General features: G+C 26.6%; 4 protein-coding genes across 6 annotated transcripts in view; 1 reads left to right on the forward strand and 3 right to left on the reverse strand.

The window, feature by feature from the left end:
• Spri (Src homology 2 domain-containing protein sprint) overlaps window positions 1-17,749 on the forward strand; it is a 140,034-nt gene that overhangs the window by 30,739 nt on the left and 91,546 nt on the right. The gene's annotated exons all lie outside the window — the stretch shown is intronic.
• Window positions 106-3,347, reverse strand: LOC138941221 (uncharacterized). The gene is made up of 5 exons (XM_070310665.1): window positions 3,073-3,347; window positions 2,350-2,434; window positions 1,528-1,577; window positions 960-1,065; window positions 106-375 (listed from the first exon to the last, which is right to left on the reverse strand). Exons 1-5 carry the CDS (start codon window positions 3,112-3,114, stop codon window positions 281-283), a joined length of 378 nt encoding a protein of 125 aa, XP_070166766.1. The 5' UTR covers window positions 3,115-3,347; the 3' UTR covers window positions 106-280.
• Window positions 3,853-6,521, reverse strand: Obp6 (odorant binding protein 6). The gene is made up of 6 exons (XM_070310639.1): window positions 6,342-6,521; window positions 5,633-5,714; window positions 5,382-5,470; window positions 4,861-4,972; window positions 4,618-4,688; window positions 3,853-4,058 (listed from the first exon to the last, which is right to left on the reverse strand). Exons 1-6 carry the CDS (start codon window positions 6,408-6,410, stop codon window positions 4,041-4,043), a joined length of 441 nt encoding a protein of 146 aa, XP_070166740.1. The 5' UTR covers window positions 6,411-6,521; the 3' UTR covers window positions 3,853-4,040.
• On the reverse strand, window positions 6,956-10,001 carry Obp5 (odorant binding protein 5). The gene is made up of 5 exons (XM_070310650.1): window positions 9,903-10,001; window positions 9,552-9,630; window positions 8,100-8,191; window positions 7,896-8,007; window positions 6,956-7,639 (listed from the first exon to the last, which is right to left on the reverse strand). The coding sequence occupies exons 1-5, from the start codon at window positions 9,972-9,974 to the stop codon at window positions 7,554-7,556; spliced, it is 441 nt and encodes a 146-aa protein (XP_070166751.1). The 5' UTR covers window positions 9,975-10,001; the 3' UTR covers window positions 6,956-7,553.

A 17,749-nucleotide genomic window follows, 5' to 3' on the forward strand; every position in this document is an offset into this window, starting at 1 on the left:
GAAATGTTATAAGTGCTTTAAAATTGTGGAATAATTTGATAAATAGTTATATTAAAACGAGTATATGTATTGAAAGTTGGTGCTGTAAAATAATATTGGGGAGCGTAAAGTGAGAACTTTTTATTTAAAGCAGTATTTTTCCATAACTATTTTTTTTGTATATATATTAGATACACCTGTATATACACATTATACAATTATTATAGATATTTTATATATAGATATATTTTTTTCTATGATAATTTGTGTATGACAGTTTCTTCTATTTAAACTAGTTTGTTTAGTAGTTTTTTGTAAGTATTGATAGCTTCAATATTATGCATTGTATTGCTATAAGGGTTTTCTTATCGTTGCTTTCTTCATCTCGTGTCTCCGCTATTAAAAAAAAAGTCCGTTAATATCTTACATATTAACGTATAATTTTAATATATATTAGCATATTAAAGATTTAATATAATAATATGTGTAAATATATGTGATGCAAATGATTACATTAAATCTTTAAATATCTTTAATCTACATATATATATGTGTGTGTGTGTGTGTGTACGTGTGTGTGTATAATATTAAAATAGTTATAAATATATTAAATGTTTAAATCATAATAAAATAATTGAATTATAATATTATGTATAAGTATATGAAGAATTTTATAAAGATATTTATATATAGGATGAATCTCTTTCACTGAGGATGCTACAGGCTAATATCTCTGAAACTGAAAGAGATATGAAATCCTTATTTTCCAACGACTGTAACTACGTTGCGAAGTTTTATTTGTACGTCGAGTGCCCGCTTCGATACCAAACAGTCGCTGGATAATAAGAATTTCATATCTTGTTCAGTTTCAGAAATATTAGCTTGTAACACCTTTAGTGATTCACCCTGTACATAGATAAAGAATATGAAAAATAAAATAAAAAAAAAATATATATATATATATATGTCTCTGATATTACCGTAATCAATACAAGAGGCAATTTGCTGTAACTGTTGTTGACTGGAGGAGATATTACCGAAATATCTTAAAATCTCATCCTTTTTCAGCATACCTTGTTCGTTAATCTAGAATCAATATATATGTATAGTGCGATCTATATAATAAATAATTTAATACTTGTATTTAAAATCTATAATGTAAAACTTAATATCTATTTTACAGAGAAACATTAAAAGAAAAATAATATTTGATTATTTAAAATCACGCAAAGCATTTAAGATGTATGTATTAAAATGCATTATTCTCTCGATTTGAGCATTAATTTTTCTTTAATTATTTCAAGAAACAATTTTTTCTTATTACTTCTTAAATATAATCTCTATGATTGGAACGTGTTATTTAAATTTTATTAAAATTCTGCTAATGATTATATATAGAACAGGCTAATGCTTAATAATTTTTATAATTAATATTGTTTATTACTTTAAGAATCGATAGTCTTATGTACAATATAACTGTTTAATATTGATTTGATAATTCTTATAATTAATTGGGAATTAATTTTTCTATAAATATATTGTACATACCAAGGAATTTTTTTCAAACATACACTTGATCACATGAACACTGAGGTTTTCTAAAAAACACAAAATTATATAAATCGCATAAATATGATAATTAACGCGATTTGATACATAGTCTGACGATTAAGAGTTTTTTGTAATAACTACTCATTACATAAATGAGGAATATGTTAGATTAATGTTTTAAGTAAATGCGAGTTTACCTAAGTAGAATCTGAAACATAATCGTTTGTATTTTCTATGTTTAATCTAATTTCTAGAACTATACTGATATAATTTTTTCTTTAAATATTTCAATATATCAATTTTTTACATCTTTAAAATATTATTAAGAAATAACAGGCACATTCTTATCTCGTTTCTATTGTCTAATCTATTGTCTCCGATAGGAAAAAATATTTGTGAACTTAATCTTCGGACAACGCAGTAAAATGTTTTAAAATATAGAAAGTAATTTTAATTACTATATAAAAAATAAAGTTTATATTTAAAATGAATAATACATACATTTTTTATTTAGTTCTACCTAACATGTATACATATCTTGATGAAGTAATTAATTTTCACATTAATTTTTATTTTTCATTTTTTAATTGACTGGCGAGAAAAATTCGTCCTTTTTTTTAAGTAAGTTCTGTTTTGAATAAAACGCAACTCTGAATTTAAACAGAAAAATAATTAAAACTTTATTTTAGAAGTTTTTATAATTAATCGAAACGATTTTGAAACTATGAATTCGATTTTCAATCTTATTCGCGATTGATGCGATAAATGTTTCGTATCCGCTTAGCATATGCTATTATAATCGCAATAATTTACACCTACTGGGCAAATTTAATTCGTCGGCACATGTTAGGAGATCCTGGCCGAAGTTCTGTCCTGTTTCGACATCATTAGCATAGACCATAGCCTTGGAAGAAAATATAAAGAAAAATTAATTTAATTTCTAATATAAAAATAAGTAAATTTATTTTGAGAAATAATTAAGTAGAAATGTATTATATTAATAGGTTTAACGTTGCATAATACTTTCGATAACATTATTGCTATCAGAATCGTCATTCACGAATTGATTTAGGTTTAGGAAATTAAAATAGAAGAGAGATATTTTTCGGCCGTATATGAATTTTATATATAGTTTAAATTATAAAAAAATATATATAAGTCTGAGAAGAATTTATATAATATAAAAGAACGTTTCAAAAAAAGATAGTCTTTTGTGATAAAAATGTACACATATATTTTTAGTCTCTAAAATAATTAATATTTAACAAATTAGATTTTAAAAAAATTAAATATATTATATTAAAAAATATATATTAAATTCAAAATTAAATATAAAAAATATTTAACATCTTTCAAATACTAAAAAAAATGAAGAATTACGAAAAATTATACTTGTTAAATACATCTGTTAAAGACGATTTTGTATCAAATACTATTATGATTTTGTTCAATATTTAAAAATGACGTAGAAGTACACTTTATTATTTGAATATCCGATTGTTATTGAAATATAAATGTTTTATTGATTGACTTTTTACTCACAATAATGGTCAGTACACATGCGACGAGCACGAGAATCTTCATTCTGCTAATCTTTGAATGTTCTGAGAAACTCACTTAATTCTATCTTTTCTCACGACAGACGTTCTTCCTCGCAGTGCGATGTATCCACGTAGTGAGCGGTATTTATAGCTTAGATTGTGAAACCAATACGATAAAGATCGTTTATAAGAGAACAAATTATGAGTCCCTCATAAAGTCTTGTTAGCCCAATTGTAATATTATCGAACTGTCTTTAGTTGACGATTAACCAAGAACGCGAGCAAGAGCGAGTTAAGATGACTTAATCAAAAAGTTTTGAAACTTTCTCGCTAGAAAAAACAAGCCTTGAGATTTCAACACATTCGCTCAAGTGGTGGGAGAATATAGGAAAATACTTATTCGCGGAGAATGTTTCTCTGACCTTTTTTATCATGAGAGAGAAATACGTATGATTAGTCATATGTTTAAAGAGAAACAGATGATAATTGATGTGTCAATGCATGTTCGATAATGATCAATAGTCACGTTCAAATTATTTTCATAACGCTGCATGTTGCACGTACGCACAATCGGCTGCATTAACAGTGTTCAATGTTCAATTTAAATGAGCTTTTTCATTTTATTGAAATCTATATATATATATATTGAAATACCATGTTTGAATTTCTGTTACTGAATTAAACCGCGCATACACTAAAGTATAATGTTTGAATTAAGTATAAAATATGATTTTAAATATTTTCTCGAGAAACAATTGAAAAATATATAAAAATGAAGACATATTATGACGCAAGATTTATTTAATATACATTGGATATACATTTGGAATAATTTCTTTCGATTTTGAAAGTTTTTCAATATGCAATGCATAACTCTGCTGTAATGGAGTCCTCCTGTTACTTTGGCTAGCTGAGCCAAAATTGTTTCCAGAATTATCCAAATACGATGGAGAATCGCGAGAGATATCATCAGGGGAAAAGGACGAGCTGTAAAAACGAATTTTTTGAACATTCTAGAAAGAGATCTTATAGATTTCAAAAAAATTTTACTTTATACGGATATGTTATATATTTGATTCTGAAAGAAGAATTTTATGTTTTTATATATAAATTCTAAATATACAAATAAATATACAAAGTTCAGTTCTCAAATCATTAAATTTAAGTTTCATTGCTTAGACGTGTGTGCTTCATTTTCTTTGATTAAAAAATAATAGAGAATGATTATCTCTTCTATAGGAGATATACAATATTATATATAAAAATAAAATAAAATAAAGCTTTTATATTGTTTTATACTTAACAATTTTATCCGAAGGTTAAAAGAAGATTTTCTTTCCTATTTAAAAAGATGTTTCTTATACGTACTTAATCTCCAGAAAAGAGATTTTCGTATAAATCGTAAATTAAATAAAAAATTATAATATTAATTTTTTTCTTATCTCATTTTTTCTTACTTAATATTTAGAATCGTTATTTTTATTATGTTGTTATGACAAGATATATGCAATGATTATTGTAAATATTTATAAATTGTAAATATTACCGATGAATCATAATCGTGGAAGCATTTAACCGTTTCGTATGCTAATTCGCATCCTTCTATCGATTTCGACACTGTAAGTAAAAAAAAAAAAAACAGCAACATTAGATACATTATGAGAGAACTTATTGACATTTAAAACATCTTAAAATATGGTTGCATTTATTTAAAAATATTTTATATAAATAATTTTGTGCATGTATGTATGTATATGTGTGTATGTGTATATGCGAGTGTTCTGCTTACTGGTTGGTTGACAATGTGTTATTGCTTTCTCAACAGGAATCAAAAGATCTTCGTTTAACATGATTTGCGCGATATTGTGAATTGCCTTCTCTATTATCTTGTCATTTTTCATCTGAAAATAAAACAAACATAAATTATATTCCTCTAGATCTCTCGAATTATTTTTAAGATTATCAATGAATAAATCACGCCGAGTAACAAATAATTTCTTTTCCTAGAAGCACAGATTCTAATTATCTACATGTTTTTTTTCTTCCTGCGTAAAAGGTTTTTTTTTATCGATCATAAGCTTGTCTAGCATAAAATTCAAAATTGTTTGAATTTGAACTGATATAAATGATTTTATTGGTTTAGAGAAACAAATATCGATATACTTGTATTTTTTAAAATAGTTATAAAATCATTCTCGTTGTAAATATGTCTTATCTTAATATTTTTTTTTAGTTAATCGATTCAAAAACAAGGTTATTAAGAATACGATAAAAGAATTGTTAAGGATAAAATATTGAAATTTTACTTACGACTTTTATCATCAATAATAAGCACTTGTAGTAACACTGCAGTTTCCGGTCGGGTACAAAATTACCGTTTTTTGCATCATCAATCATCTCTATGCACAAATAGATATTGAAGTTTTATTATGCATTATACTACAATACAATTTCATATTCATTTTATATTTTCATTATTTTTTTAAATCTGTTTTAGAATATAGACACACATATGGAATATAGACACATATAAAATTATCCTTTCTTTTATTGATACATACTTGGATTAACGCCAACTCTTTTGATACAGAGTTCTCTCACTGGCTGCAGAGCTGTTTTAATTTCCTCTAAGGATATTTTTTTCTATGTAAATGAAAATAGTTTAATGATAATCGAAAAGATACGAAACATTTTAATATCTAAATTAGTTTCTAAATTGAATAAAAAAATGCATTAATAAATTTATTTTCTTATTTTTTATACAAAATAATTTAAAAATGGCGACATAAAATTTTATTAATATTTAGTTATGTACATATATTTTTTTTAAACTTTTTTTTTCTAATTGCTGGAATAAATTCAACATTGTTTAAAAAAGTGATCATTTTAGATAATATATGTGAAAAATTATATACAAAAAAAAAAATAGCAAAGAAATATTAAAAATTGAGAAAGAAAGTGCTTTAATCCGTTTCACGAATAAAACATTATTTTTTTTATATTCTCATCTTTTAGAGATATAAACGAAAAAAATTTTATATTAAATTTTTAATGTTGCTTTCCGATTATTGTTTGAATTGTGTAGATTGTATAAATAAAAACATCGCAACATATATCTATTTTTAATATTGTACAATATGTGAAAAACATTAATAATCTGTAATATTAAATATAATAATATATAATATATTGTAAATATATTTTTTAAAATTCTTCTTATTCACTTTGATGCAATTATGCATATTTCTCTTAGAATTTCACAAAACTTACATTTTCGGTACTCTGCAAATTTGCCATTAGCACGAATGAGATGAAAAAGCTCACACCGACACCTTTCATCTTTACAATTATTCGTTATTTCTAATTTTGTTAATTTGTCGAATTTTTTTTCACCGCGATATGAATCTTGGACGGATCCGCAACTGGATTGAACTTTTGCAAATCGCGTGCAAATACATTCGTCCACTTTTATATACGGAAATGAAATGAAAACCTAGGGGGAGAACCCTCAATTTGAAGAATTCTTAAGGTGGCATATCTTAATACGTCTAAATTACTGTGTTGGTTGACATAATTAGCGATATTAACGCTAATAGTGAAATCCGGAGTCTTATTATCATTCCCAATGGTCAGATGATCACAACATTGTGCAAGTACGCCATTGATGCCAGTCTCGGGATTATGCATTCGGGATAATGCAAGGTACATAAGGAAATAAATTTCCGAGAATCTCGGAAAAACATAAAGATAAAATTTTCTTAGAAATTATGTATTTACATTTGAGATAAATTACAAATTCTTTAGCAGTTATGACATTCATTATTTATCTTCTGTTTTGATTATTTATTATTTGTAATTATTATCTTTTTTAATATAATTGAAATTTTTTACAATAATTAATTTTTTCTCTCAACGTTTTGTATGCATCCCAAGTTTTATTTTTATAGTTAAATATTTAGTAATTATTAATTGTTAATAAATATGTAATTTTATATTTTATATTGATTAAAATTTTTGTATATTTATTATAATTTTTGGGAAAAGTAGGGGAGAATTTCTGAAAATTGCCTGTATTGCATGTATTTTTGCAGAGTAAAGTCATTTGTTTCGAAAATTATTATTTTAAACAGAAGATATATTGATATTGTGCAACTATTTACGTCGTTTTTAAAGCGCTTTTGATCAACATAAAATTTTAACAACTACTTTACATGTTACTTAATAGACTACTTGTTAATTATAATAATACACAAACGCATATATATAATATTATATAATTTTTTTTCTAAGATACAATTTTAATATTACGCCTTGTCGTAATCTAATATTTGTTCTCATATATGATTACATAAATCTTATAATTTTTTATATTGTATATTTTTCTTATAACTTTTATGTTTACATATCGCTAAAAACACAATCACAATTTTTCGGCTTATGTAATCACATTATTTTTCCAAAATTATTTGTATCCGATTTTGATTAAGGGAAGAAGAAGTGGTCCTTATCTGTTTCATAGCAACACTTTACAAACTGGTAAGTCGTTTCGCAATCATCGCTAGCAGGAGCTATAAGGGGGGGGGGGGGAAATCATAAAATAACTTAACTTTTTTTTGAAATCATTTGTCTCAATCAACTTAAGACACTTAAATCAATGTGTAATAATTTGAGATTAATAGAAGGTTCGAATTTTTAGATTAATTTTTATATCAAAATTAAAAAAACAACATAAATTGATTTTGTAATTATCTCGTGAATGCGCTCATATTTTTTTTATTAAAACTTTGTGTTGATTCTTGTTTTACAAAAATATATTGTACTTACGATGTGCAGCGCACGCAGTTGTAATTGCTTTCAGAGGCGTTGCCATTTCGACAGGCATCATTAGATCCATTTGTTTAAGCATCATGCCTTCATCTATGCGCCCACTCTTCCACTTGATTGTAAGAAAAAGTATATTTATGTGAGGAATTTTCTTTCGATAATATTAGATTAAATTATAATAAATATAATGATTTTATTCCTTACAGTTCGCATCGCTTTCATTACACAAAGTGTGTAGCATTTTAATGATTGATCGCTATCTGGAAATTGACCCGTTTGCATTCCTGCAACAGCTCCTGCAAACGTAGAAAACATTAAAGATTCTAATTCTGATTTTATACAATGAGAAAAATTAAATAAATATTTTTTATTATAATATTTTACGAAAATTATGGATAGTCATTATCTCTATTTTAGAAACAAATTTCAAGGAAGCGTGCGAGAGGAGAGATCATGGTTTATCATTAAGCATTATTTTGTCGATTATCATGAGCGATTTACTAAAGGAAAATTAAAATTACGTTTGGAAAACTAACTATTTTTGAAATTATGAAACGCGCGGATATACATTGTAACACATTTCTTACAAGGAAAAATATAGTACGCTAAACAGTAGTATCTAACACAAATCGCATCACATCCGGAAGAGGCAAATAAGAATTAAAGCAGAGATTGCTGCAATCGGGAGTGAAGCTACGCGTGTTTTTATACACGCCATTCGACTTCATTTTCAAGTATTGTTGATTTTTTTTTAATTTTCTTTTCTTTTAATTATGTTTTATTAATTTATTAGCATACAATTTATGTCTCTCCTCTCTATTTACATCTCTCAATTCGAATTATTCAAACAAAATAATATATTTTGTTTTTGGATTCTAAAGTTAAAAGTTTAAAATAAAAAATATATATCTCGTATAGATATATTTATTAAATATCTCTCGAGTTTTGATAATATATGCTTGAAATTGAGTAGATACTCTTTTTCGGAAACGTTCACAAATTGAGATTTGGAAAAATTAATGAAAAAAGTAATGAAAAAGGTGAAAAACATAATATGTAGCGGATTTAGAAATCTACAAATATATAGAATAACGTAATATTATTACATTTTCTATCATTGCTATTTAGATTAATTTATCAAAGATAGTCAGAGAAAAAAAGAAAAGTTTTGACCTTCGAGATCTCTCGGTTCTCGCTGATTTAGCATATAAAGAAATTTACAAACTATAAATTTAATAACAAACATATGGATGTCTCACAAAAATGGATTAAGAGAGGGATATCAGCTCTGATAAAGCAGTAGTTACAGAGAAATAATTGTATATATGTTGGTTTAGATGATTTATATAAGTTTTATCACTCTTTGACTTAACTAGGTTTTAATACTTCTTTTCTACTATGTGTAATCTTGTATTCTTGATAAATATGTAATAATAATAAGAATAATAAATAATATAAATAATAAAATAAATGAATTTTTTCTTCTTTTTAGATCTCAACATTTTATGAAAACATCGGATCATTTAGAAAATTCATATTTATGTATATCTATCAATTATTTGAATTATTAATGTCAACTAAAACAATATGAACAATCATAGGATCATTCATGCGTCTGTATTATAAAATAAATTTCGGAATATTTGCATAACTCACCGGGATCTGCATGGCTTTTAGTTGTACACGTGTTTCGCACAGTCATCGCTGTCTTGTGAATTTGTTCCATCGTTAACACCTGTAATATAATAAAATCAAAGATATATGTATGTTTCCAGTAGAATTAAATAGCATATTGCACAAGAAGAATGACACATTAAATATGTTTAATTTTTTTACAGATTAACATTTTATAAAAATTTACACATAAAAAGAATCAAAATTTATGAATTAGGCAAAAATTCTCGATTTTATATTGTCGATTGAAATATTGATTAAAAAATGGACCAGTCTATTTCATATAACTTTATTTAAGATGATGAATTATTTAATGGTTCATGTAACACTTACAGCATCTGTTTGATTGATCGTGAAGAGCGCGATCATAATTACGCAGATTAATAATTTAACGCCGGCACACATTTTACAATATTTTTCAATTTTACAGAAATATATGAAGTATTTTCATGAAACTGTCAACGCGTCGTAACTAGCTCTCATCGTTCTTTTATAAAGACTCCGACCGTCGACAGATCGTTTGCAGCTAATATACTGAGTTGCAATCTCGTTTAGAAACTCGATTTCATAGCATTTATTCGAAGAAAATTTATACTTTATGTCGTCGAGACAAAGGAAGAACCTTCCGTCATTCATATATCGAAGAAAAACAAAAACAAGAGAAAGAAAGAGAGAAAACATATAAGCTAATGGTTAAAACGTAATTACCGGTAACGGACACAATATGTAATATTGTATAAGTATTGTTCAATGATTGCACACAGATGACAGCGTATTTAGTAGGTACACGTGAACACCTTATAATGTATAATGTAAAACAGACGTAAAATATTCTGATGGAAAATTCTGGAAAAGTTCAATAGGAAATGCATAATGTATAAGTTTATAGTAATAATAATAATATAATAATAACGTACGATATATTGATACAGAATAAAGCCGTTCAACGATTAAATTCTGCAAATCCGGTAATTACGATTTTATTTATGTTATATTAAATTTATACATTTGTTATTATATTAAAATTATTATAATTTCTATGCAACTATTCTCTATTTTCTTTTGTTATTTTTAATTAGTTATTTAAATCTAAAACGATTTTCTATTCTATTCTAGTATTAAAAAAAATATTTTAGAGATTAAGAGTAAGAAATATATTATATGATTAATATTTACACATTAATACATTATGATATCTTGAGTGTTGTACAATTTATGAACATCTTATATTTTTATTGTATATCGATTCTTTTCATGTTTGAACGAAGAACAATTTAAATATATGGAATTCTGACTTTATGTCCAGTATATAATTATGTCAAGTATATAATGAGTGTATATATAGAATAGAAGAAAAATGTAATTATGGGCCTGCCATAGAGAGTAATTCTTAACCGCGTACGAGAATGCTGCAAAGAATGGTAATAGGACAGGGCAGACGGTTTTGTCCTAAGGATGCCTATTACAAGGATTCGACAATTCTGTCGAAGATTATGCGATCAAAATGACTAGAAAAAACTTGAGATTGAGCGACGTTTATCCATTCAGAAAATGATAAAATTTTCCATTTGAAAACCAAATTTGAAAATATGTGTATGAATATATATTTAATATTAAGATTTTATATCTAATATTTAAAAATTATGTTTTTTATAGTAATGTAATTAAATATTTAAATATAAATATAAATATAAAAGTATAAATATATTTAATTATTTTAATTAAATATTTAATCACGCACACATACATATAGAAATATATATATTTAATATATTTAAGTATATATTATATATATTTATGTGTAGTTAAGTTGAAAAAAAATTATATTTAAAACAAATTTATGTGAAAATGAAATTAATACACAAATCAAAACGAAAAAAAAGAGCTTCTAGAAAAAGAATTAAATTTCTAAATTATCAATGAAGACAACTCCGAGCTTTAATTATATTTAAATTATATTGCTGGTGTGTATTGCAGAGAAATCGTAGATTATATAAAAGTAATATTATGAAGAAATATTAGAGTATACAATAAAAGTCGAATAGATGTAAGAAAAAATTTGAGAAATGTCTGAGAACTGTGAATATTAATTGGTATGTCACGAACGATCAAAGCGCCGATGAACGAAAGTTTGACGAAGTATGATGGCATGCCAAATTAATTGTGTGTCGGCCGGTCTTTTGTAATGCTAATTAGCTATCAATTAAGCCCAGAAACTTGACCCGTCCGACGTCGATTAGCCCTTGTTTCATTTTAGGCTGGTTTGAATTCGACGATTTTGTTCTAAAGCCGCGTGTACTCGCGCGTCCTTTGCTAATCATTCATAAATAAATTAATATTTTTATTTTGATTTGTTGTGACATAAAATATATATGTAATATCTCGTAAGGTATATATGTAACCTTCGATGATTTTATCTTAATGTCTGGATTATATTTTTATAATCGAATTAAATAATTAAATTAAATGAAATTTAATTGCATGTATGCGTCGTTCAGACATATTGTGTGTGTATATGAGGGAAGGGATTTTTTGGATTTTATTTATTTATTACAGACTTTATTTTATTCTAAGTTCAAAGGATGTAGTATTACGATAATTCTATTTTTTTTTTCTTTTCTTCTGTCGTTGCGACCGGAAGTGGCAAATCAACGATGATTTCGACATATATCTCGCTCTGTCGATTTTCCATCCGCACAATCATGTGCGCACTTCCGGGATTTCGAAACGCTACTAGGTGATAAATAAATAATAAATGCTCCGTTAATTTGTAGGAATAATCTGCTACGTCAATATACAATGCTTATTTTCGACAATCTTTATTGATTACGCGATTCAACGAGGTTTTTGTGATGCACAAATGATGAATAATCGTAACAAAGGAAAACCTCGTGGATTTTATAATCAGCACAATATGAATGTCATGTTATATCATCTTTAATGTAGTAAATCATCGTTATAATTAATTATTAAAATAATCTTGGGAAAAAGTCGAAGATGATTCAAAATATATAAATGTGTCTTAAAATTAAACGATTACGTAGCATATTAATAAAATGTATTTGTATATTATCAAGTATTAATATATTGATACACGATATAATAATTAAATAATCGTCTTTATAAAGTATTTATCTCTAAGCGCATTCTGAAAGGAAACCTCGATTAGCGTATGATAATAACGAACTACGAGCGGAAATGAAACGGCGTTTAATCATGTAATGAGGAATGGCCGTGCGCTTATATAAGAAATTAATAATAATTGATTATTTTTTGCTATATTAATGTAACCTAGATACATTTAATTCATACTTATCATGAAATAGTTGAATATTTCAACGTTTTCTTTATCCTGAAGATGATTTGCAAACATTATTATCAAAAGGATGATATATATGTATAAATAAAGATATAAAAATATTGTAACAAATGTATAGAGAGAGAGAGAGAGAGAGAGAGAGAGAGAGAGAGAGAGAGAGAGAGAGGAGGGAGAACATAAGTTATTGTTTCTTTTTTTATTAATTAATACGCGCTTTAATTAACGGGGTACGAAAACTCCTGTTCATCTATGAAATAATTGCCAACAACTTTGTTTGCCTATATCGTAATGCTGACAGTCTCGAGAATTAAAATGTTATGCCATTATAAAGAAAATCATAACAATCAAAACAATATAAAATATGCTTATTATTTTACGGTAGAACAATTCGAGTATTTTCTTAATAAAAGATATAAAAGTTGAAATATCTTGCAAAGCCTTCACTTTTCCAATACTTTATTTACTCTTACACATTTATTACGTAGATTATTTAAAAGAATCGATTTGTGCGAATTTAATTGAATAGCTATGTTAAAAGAAAAGTGCAGCTGCATTTTCCGATGCATTGTTACATTCAATGAGATCATAAAAAGAGTTATTATTGTTGTTATGCCATTCAACTGTTCCTTGGACCATTTTTTTTTTTCTATTGTCAGCCGTTCTCGAGAAAATCACGGTTGGCGGTCGCTTCGGGACCACCTTGTACGTGTTATATTTACAATATAAGAATCCATTCATAAAAGTCGTTGGCGCATCTGAGGTCGTTGTCAGCTAATAGCAACACAGCTCAATGGCGATAGTGATGTTGGTGGTGGTGGCTGGAGGCGGTTGATGGTGCTGATGGCGTTAATGCTGGGACTAGTGGTATCCGAGACCCTACGTGCTCTCGGCGTCGTCTTTTCCTGTCAAAGTCTGTGCTACTAAAAATAATCATTTTCCTAGTGTCGCGATGTTTAAAATTGTTTAAAATTACAATCGATTGTCATTAATTATGACGAATATGTGTTTTTGATCGTCCGATTTTCTTCAGTGTTTCTCGGTTGACACGAGTCCTAGGATTTACAAGTGATAAAATGAAGAAAGAACGGGAGAACACGCAATTACAGTGTACAGGTGTTGTGGGTGCTGTGTGTTAGATAACATATGTGTGTGTATACATATATATATATATATTATATTTTAATTAGTGAATTGAAGTGATTTTTGAAATGTATTTTTTTTTCTTTATTATTAATCTTCCATCTTTTCTTCCGGTTATTGGAAAGTTTTTCATACAAAAAATTGATTTTAATATATATTAAATATATCTTATCAATAAAAAGGAAAATATCAATTTTTTATTAAACAGAATTTTATCCAATTTATTTAATCATATATCTGTTTTGTTTTTATATATTTTATAATTTATTTAAACGATAATATAATTCAATGATACTCTTTAATCGTGAGAGATAATCAAAGAGAACTAAATTTTATTCCCCTTACTGAATCTTGTGTACTTAAAAGTTATCGCATCGGTTTAAAATCTCTATAATTTATTCTTTTACAAGACAACAGACACACGAATAAACACCTCTTGCAAGTAATTATTCTTTCGTGCATGATGTCATTAATTATTATGCAAGTAGCCTATACCATAAACATCGTTTCTTTCGTAATCAAACGAGCGGGGTAACCACTCGTGCATTGTTAATTAAGTGCCATTGAGCATGATAGAAATAGCTCCGGTTATGTTTTAGCTATTAATCAAATTTATTTCTATCATAATAATGCAGATAAAGTTTAAGATCGAAAATATTTATTACGAAAGAGTTGAAACTATAAAAAAATATAAAAGAAATATAGATAACATAAAAAAAATCTTATAAAAAGAATAAACTTAACTTAGAAAAGGACAAAACCCACGTGAAATTTATTCAATGTAGAAGAAAAAAGAATAGAATAAAACTATTTTACTTGATCTAAGAAATATTTTGCATTTTTCTTCTGTCATTATCTAATTCAAAATAATTAATCTGAAATTATATGAGAAAGAATGTATATTTATTTTTCTATCGAAAAAGTCTTTTAAAAATAAAAATTATACATTAAAATTATAATAAAAAATTACAATTTTTATATTATAATGTGGGATAAATTCGCAAATTATAAATACAAATGCTGTTGGATGCTATACTTTTTTTGTTTTACGTAGTTATTGTTGAAGTTGTACTCGCAATTTTTCAAGTGAATTAAATGACATTCCTAGCATTCATACGCGCGTGTCATTTTCGAGTTTTGCGCGAATAATGATTCATTTTACATTCGGATGTTCTCCTCGCAAATTCGAGAGACGATATTTAACTGTCTGCCTTCACCTGCCTTGAACTCGAGGGTTCACATTCACAGAACAGGAACTACGGCAGGCGCCTCTTAGGAATGCACCTTCCTCACGTCCGTGGTTTATTCGTACGAATTCGTGAATTTCTTGCTCTTAAATCCGGTACCCCACCGTATTATTCACTGCTAGAAGAAGAAGAAGAAGAAGAAGAAGAAGTGCTATTTCTTTCTTTTCTTCTTTTTTCATTGTTCTCACATTCGGTACGACAGTCGGATATATAGGCGTGAGAGAATCGCAGTCGAGGAAATGAAGAACAATACCGTTCGCCTACCTTTTAGAGACTTGAATCCACCGTATAATTACATAGTAGAATTTATTATATACAGTATCTCTCTCTCTCTCTCTCTCTCTCTCTCTCTCTCTCTCTCTCTCTCTTTTGATCTGTGTTCTGGTATAAAACTCTAATAATAGTTCCTTTGATAAATCTTCCAAGAATTATGGATGTATATTTTTTGAATCTAGATAATAAATATTAATCAATATAATTAATATTAATGTTATTATATCTTTATTATATATATTTATATATTATCCTAATATTTTATTTTATATATATACAATAAAACATATAATAAAATTAAAAACACATTTTTTATATATTAATTAAATAAAATCAATTTACTCAAACTTTCTAATAAATTAATATATGTATGTGTTTTTATTTATATAAAAAATTTCTTATGCTATCTGAATAATATAATTTTTTTTCAAGTTTCCTTGAAAGTTAATTAATAAGAAGCGCTAAATTAATACTTAATAGAATTGGCGAACGTGAGAGAAGGAATTTTATTTTTCTTTCGTATATGTAGAGGCACGCGCACTCGATTTATGCAATTTCATATGCAGTATTGTATGCACCGCAGATATCGCAGGGGACGTTCTTTGTTGCGGTTGATGTTGCCACCTGTTGCCATACAGTGCAATTAATATGCAAAATTTCTTGTGCTAAACGTTCTGCAAAACTGCTACGAATATTGAAGTTGCAAATACAGGAAAAAAAATAATTTGTATATTTTTATCTTATTAAAAGTTTTTAAGAATTTAATAAAATAAATATACAATATATATATATATATATATATAATATTTTTTTGTTTAAACATTTATTTTTGAAAAATCTATTGTTTTTGAGATATCTACACGGAGGGCTTTTAAAATATTAAAATGAATTACTTTGTATACATGCAATTTTTTAGGATAATTTTTTTCTTACAATTCTCTTAATATAATTCTATTGAAGCTGTTGTAAAAAATAAATTTCTTTTTTATGGAGTTATTTTTTTATTTTTTTTATTTTATAAGTTTCTAACAAATTAGTAAACTTTTAAGTCTGTGAGTATTAAAATATCGAGCACGATTACACAAAATATATATGTGTGAAAAGAACATGCAGGCGTATATGTAACGTAATTCTCTATTGCTCTCATGAAATGCAGCTTGCAGCTGCTCTTGAAAGACGCATGTGGCAGTGCGATGCGTTGATTAATCTCGATTAAGATTGATTTGCTTGCAAAATCGTTTGAACGATCCTTAACGATGACGTCGGACAGTCAAGAGTAATTTTGCATCGAGTTGCCAACGAATATTTTGCTTGCGCGTTCGCGTGTTTCGTCAATACTCTCACGATGTTTACATTAAACTAGCTGTAAAAAAAAAAAAAAAACGAACGGAAGCGGAAGCCATTGTCTTGCGTAATAATATACTGAAATATAATTGCACAGTTATTTTCTCAGTGATAATTTGTTCGTTGAATTTTTTTTAGATGGAATCGAAAGTTCTTAACGATATTTACGGAAGTAAAATTTATGGATCTTGTTAAGATAACCGAAATTTATTTCGACTTGCCTCGGCATTATCTTCGACAAGAAGATAAGCACTTTTAGGATTGATAATACGGAAGTGTTAGCTCACTCACCTTTTTTGTTGCACGAGAGGAGGATGTGAACTAGATGATTCAATAGTTTCTCATAGTGGGCTCATGTTAGATTTCCGAACGATTAAATTTAATCGACGAGATCATATTAATCGTGAAAAGATTAATTTTAATGGAATTTAATTGAATTTTATGTATTTAATTTAATTAATTAATTAAATCGATTGCAATCGATAATCGTGTATGTTTTTATTTTATAATAAATTTTGATAAAATTTTATTTGTGAATACAAATAAACTAAAATATATATATATATATTTTTTTTTGTTAATAAGACTTTTTATGTTTTATTTCAAGTACTTTTCATACACTCAATATTAATTGTAATTACAATATTAATTGTAGGTACATAGGCAGGATTTCAGGGCATATATTAATTCATAATTCGATTATTATATATTACATAGGCTAAAATAAGAAAAAAACTGCTAAAAATTTAAACTCTTTGATTTTTTTATATATCTGTTTTTATCTATTAGTGCAATTCTTTTATATGTACATATCATCAACGCAAGGAAGTGTGGCAAAAACTTGTGGCAAACATCTC

The sequence above is a fragment of the Polyergus mexicanus genome, unplaced genomic scaffold (assembly GCF_030449975.1).
Source record: "Polyergus mexicanus isolate NDT 795.1 unplaced genomic scaffold, iyPolMexi1.0 SCAF_2, whole genome shotgun sequence".
In the NCBI taxonomy this organism is placed as follows: domain Eukaryota; kingdom Metazoa; phylum Arthropoda; class Insecta; order Hymenoptera; family Formicidae; genus Polyergus; species Polyergus mexicanus.